Source organism: Aphidius gifuensis, linkage group LG4 (genome assembly GCF_014905175.1).
Source record: "Aphidius gifuensis isolate YNYX2018 linkage group LG4, ASM1490517v1, whole genome shotgun sequence".
In the NCBI taxonomy this organism is placed as follows: Eukaryota; Metazoa; Arthropoda; class Insecta; order Hymenoptera; family Braconidae; genus Aphidius; species Aphidius gifuensis.
Window position 1 is genome coordinate 11,526,558 of NC_057791.1, and position 4,483 is coordinate 11,531,040.

The window sequence follows — 4,483 nt, forward strand, 5'->3', positions numbered from 1 at the left end:
AATTTTTTATTAAAGGAATGCACCCATAAAATGAATTACATGGATTTATCGAATAAAAAAAAAAAATTGCGGCATGAAGGTTCCACTAAAAAATCATAGGAAGCGCTGGGAACGCAGTGTAAGATACCTCGATGTATGAAATTAATGATGTAAGACACAGTATCTTACATGGTAGCTTACCTACCCAACACTGGCTTATAGCGTGGAGACCAAGAAGACTAGAAACGGTCTCTAGTCTTCTTGGTGGAGACAGTAGACACCGCTTAAATTAGCCGAGAGTTTCTGCACCCGTATTCAGAGGATGTTCTCATTAGGGCGTTTTTTTCCGATGGTGGCGCTTGTGAAGCTTTTCTATGTAAAATCTATATAAAAAGTTCACAAGCGCCGCCATCGGAAAAAAAAAGCCCTAATGAGAACATCCTCTGAATACGGGTGCTGAACGGATCCTTGGGTTACAAACTCGACAAACTGCAGTCCAATTCACAGAGCAAATTTTTTACAAATTAGGGCTTTTTTTTGCCGCTGATGGCGCTTGTAAAAATTTTTTTTATATAGATTTTACATACAAAAGCTTCACAAGCGCCGTGAGTGGTGAAAAAAAGCCCTAAATAGTAATGCCCTGTGAATTGGACTGCGGCACCCGTATTCACAGGGCAAATTTTATACAATTTAGGGCTTCTTTTTGCCACTGATGGCGCTTGTTAAATTTTTTTTATATAGAATTCACATACAAAGGCTCACAAGCGCCGCCAGTGGAGGAAAAAAGCCCTAAATTGTAATGCCCTGTGAATACGGGTGCTGGACATCACCTTTCAAGTCGTACAACGCAAGGTCTGTAGATTAATAGACGGCTGGGATAAGGTCGTCGCACAAGCATCAAACATGGCCGACTTTTAGGCGCGCATTATTTAAACCATCTTTATAGCTTACATCTGGTCTATTACAGAAACAGTATACAACAAGAAGTTAACACTTAATTTTTTTCAATTAATAATTAATTAAATATTCTGAAAAATTGACAAAGTTATCAGACAGTTTAATATAAATAGTTGTAAAAAAGTGAAACAAAAGTTACTCGAATAATATAATTTTTTCTTTTTCAATATAAAAATAAAATAGTCGAATACAATTTTTTATCTGACAACAAAATATATTTTTCTGGCTTTAGTAGGCTTTTGCCTGTCGCATACTATAAATAAGTGAATAAAATAACTCAATTAAAAGGTTTTTTAAAAATGGACAATTTTCCGAATACATTAAGAAGCTTGTTAAACTTGTTTTTAATTTTTTCTCGTTGTCTTTCTGACAGTATCCTTTTTTCTTATTCTACTCGTAATTTGCAGTCTAAACTAATATTTATTTTTTTCAAGCTTTCTACTTCCTAGTTTAAACTCGAAATTTCGTGGTGATAAAGACAATGTTGATTTTGAAGCATGAAATTAAATTTAATAACTCCTTCATTATATTTTTTTATTATTTCTGCTTGTAATTCATCAGCAAGAATTGATACTAAATGATCCTTATCCGAGTTTACTAGTGGCAATTCAATCTGCTGCTCATCACTTGGTAAACATTTGGTATTATTAGACTTTAGTAACTTGAATAAACTCTTTTTGTTGTCAGTGGTATATTTATCTATGATTACATCAAGCAATGGTCTGGAAAAAGATTCACCTAAGTTTGTTGTTGACAACTGCTTTAGTGATTCACATGAAGTCTAATTAACATCATGTTCTAAAAAAAAAAATACATTAATATATTTATATCTGATTTTAAATTGATTTTTAACATATTATTCACAAATAAAATGATTAAATTTTGATGTTGAAATTTTTTTGACATGCCATACACTGTTTGTTTACATTGTGTGGTGAACATTAGGAGTGGGGAATAGCATCAAACATGGCTGACCGCGCATGCGCACTGAGTCATGCGACGACCTTATCCCAGCCGTCTATTAATCTACAGACCTTGGTACAACGTACAGAGTGTACTCTAGACTTATCTTATTAGTTTTACAGTAATTAACTGATTCTTTTTACTGGAATTTACATTAAATTATTAAAGAAAAATGGCGACATCTTTGAGCATGGATTGCGGTGACTTTTTGGAATTTCAAGTAATTTCTTACTCTACAAATATCGATTATTGTCTTCTTTTTCAACAGTTTTTACAATTTATCATTTAATATTGATTATATAAATCATATGAATTAATAAAGTACACTTCAACCGTTTAAAGTCAATTTTATCTCTTTTCAAACTATTTTTGTTCCAGGATTCATTACAGAAAATGCGTAAAATAGATGATCAGATAACCTATGCATTAAATTCAATAATTCCAACAGAATCGTTTAAAAAAACAATCGATCCATCAACAACATGCAAAGAATTACATCAACAAATAAAAAATATCCATAACAAACGAGAAACCTCAATAAAATTTTGTCGTGATGTTGCACGTGGAGAAATTGAGCAACTTAAAAAACAATGTGCCACAGATCCAGATAATGTAGTTTTACAAAATAATATGCGAAGAGTTCAAAATACGCTAAGAAGGTTGGAATCAGAATTGGATATTGAAAATGTTTTAAAAATTCGAACATGTAAAATTTACAATGATAAATGTCGTTCTTTTTATAAAAATCCAAATATAAACGATTTATGAAGAGAAAAATTCAAGTCTTGATTTAAACAATGGTGACTGTTGTTACTGATTGCAATTTAAAAACGAAAAAAAAAATGCTATCAAATAATCAATTGAAACTGCCTCTACTTTTTGATATTATCTTTGCAACGTGAGAAAAACATAAATACATATTAAAATTTTTTCACATTCAATACAGAAGTAGATTGTTTATTTTTTCTTAACACAAAAAATTTCTTTGATTTAAACTATTTCTATAACTGCTAGAATAAGAAGCAGATTTATTTACTAGCTGTTTTTTCTGCGGTTTTTTGTTCCTTATATTCATCAATTATTTGATTGCGATAATTATTAACAGCATCATTAACTCCGGCTTCAGCTAATTTTTCAGCTTTTTCTTTTTTTCCTGTCAATACAGTGTAGATACAGCCAATTATTGTCATTACCATCATAACATTTGCAATGCGTATACGAAATTTACTTGTTGCTGATTGAACGATATCAATTCTAATAATTAAAGAAAAAAATTCAGGTTGAATCATAGGAATTTGGCGTTTTTAAGTTTTGCATCTTACGGTACTTCCACAGGTACTTGGTCGATACTTGGATATTTTTTGAACCAAACGAGAATACGTTTTTCCAGACTATTGGGATTATGTAGATGGGCATCTAGAAATTGAAAAAAAAATTAATAAAGGATCAACAAAAGATTCAATAAACATACTTATAAGTGAGTCATTTGAAGAATTCGATGACTTTTTCGTTGGTGGTTTAACATTTCTTAGAACTTTTCCTCCACCGAAATTTCTAGAATTCTTTTTTAAAACAGCACTGAAAAACTTGCTCATGGATAACATGATTCCTAATACTTTAATATCAATCACTTATGAAGGTCTACATAAAGATACGGAAGCTGGGTATGCACGTAAATCGTGCCAGTGGCAACACACATACACATCCGCACCCGGGGTGCATTCCTTTAATAAAAAATTTTTTTTCGTTTTGCAATTTCGCCCTGTCATACCGACTAAAAACTAGAAACAGAAACAACGACAAAAGTGATAAATTTCTCTATGCAATATTCCAGGCTTTACAGTTTACGATAATGTGTGGTACGACCTATGTGACAATAACAAACAATCACAACAAGTCAATTTTCTATTTATTTCAGTTTGATATAAACATTGAACAGTTATCCATCTAATAATTGGAAGCCAAAAAAAATAACAAAAATAATGTCATGTGCCAGTACTGCCACTACAAGAAACAGCTTTTTCCTATAAAATTTTGGCCGGTATTACAGGGTGAAATCGCAAAACGAAAAAAAATTTTTTATTAAAGGAATGCACCCCAGTATTCACGGGGCAAAATTGTTCTCATTAGGGGAGAGGGCCTAATGAGAACATCCTCTGAATCAGTGTTGGGTAGGTATGATACCGGTGTATCATACAGCAGTATCATACACTGTATCATACAGTATGATACATCTCCATTATCATACGCCATGTATCATTAGAGTGGGTATAAGCAGAGTGAAGCCACCGAGGTCCCATTAGTCCGACATTTTGTGCTCGCCGTATGGAGCGAGTATAAGAGGTTTTCGTCAATTCCGAGCTCACCGTATTGAGTGGGTATAAGAGGGTTCCGTCACTTCCGAGATAAAAATCATCTATGGCTTCACTCTGCTTATACCCACTTTACAGGCTTGCGGCCTGCAGCGCCATGTCTCAATCCTCGGGAATCAGAAAACACCGTAAATGAAAAAGTCTTTCTGCAGTCCAATTCACAAGGCAAATTTTTTACAATTTAGGGCTTTTTTTTGCCGGTGATGGCGCTT

General features: G+C 33.0%; 2 protein-coding genes across 2 annotated transcripts; one reads left to right on the forward strand and one right to left on the reverse strand.

Moving 5' to 3' along the window:
- Positions 1-1,816: 1,816 nt before the first annotated feature.
- On the forward strand, positions 1,817-2,840 carry LOC122855058 (protein MIX23). Its single transcript, XM_044156180.1, has 2 exons — positions 1,817-2,119; positions 2,278-2,840. The coding sequence occupies exons 1-2, from the start codon at positions 2,072-2,074 to the stop codon at positions 2,665-2,667; spliced, it is 438 nt and encodes a 145-aa protein (XP_044012115.1). The 5' UTR covers positions 1,817-2,071; the 3' UTR covers positions 2,668-2,840.
- LOC122855057 (UPF0389 protein CG9231) lies at positions 2,755-3,677 on the reverse strand. The gene is made up of 3 exons (XM_044156179.1): positions 3,371-3,677; positions 3,222-3,315; positions 2,755-3,153 (listed from the first exon to the last, which is right to left on the reverse strand). Exons 1-3 carry the CDS (start codon positions 3,501-3,503, stop codon positions 2,928-2,930), a joined length of 453 nt encoding a protein of 150 aa, XP_044012114.1. The 5' UTR covers positions 3,504-3,677; the 3' UTR covers positions 2,755-2,927.
- Between the last annotated feature and the right edge of the window lie 806 nt (positions 3,678-4,483).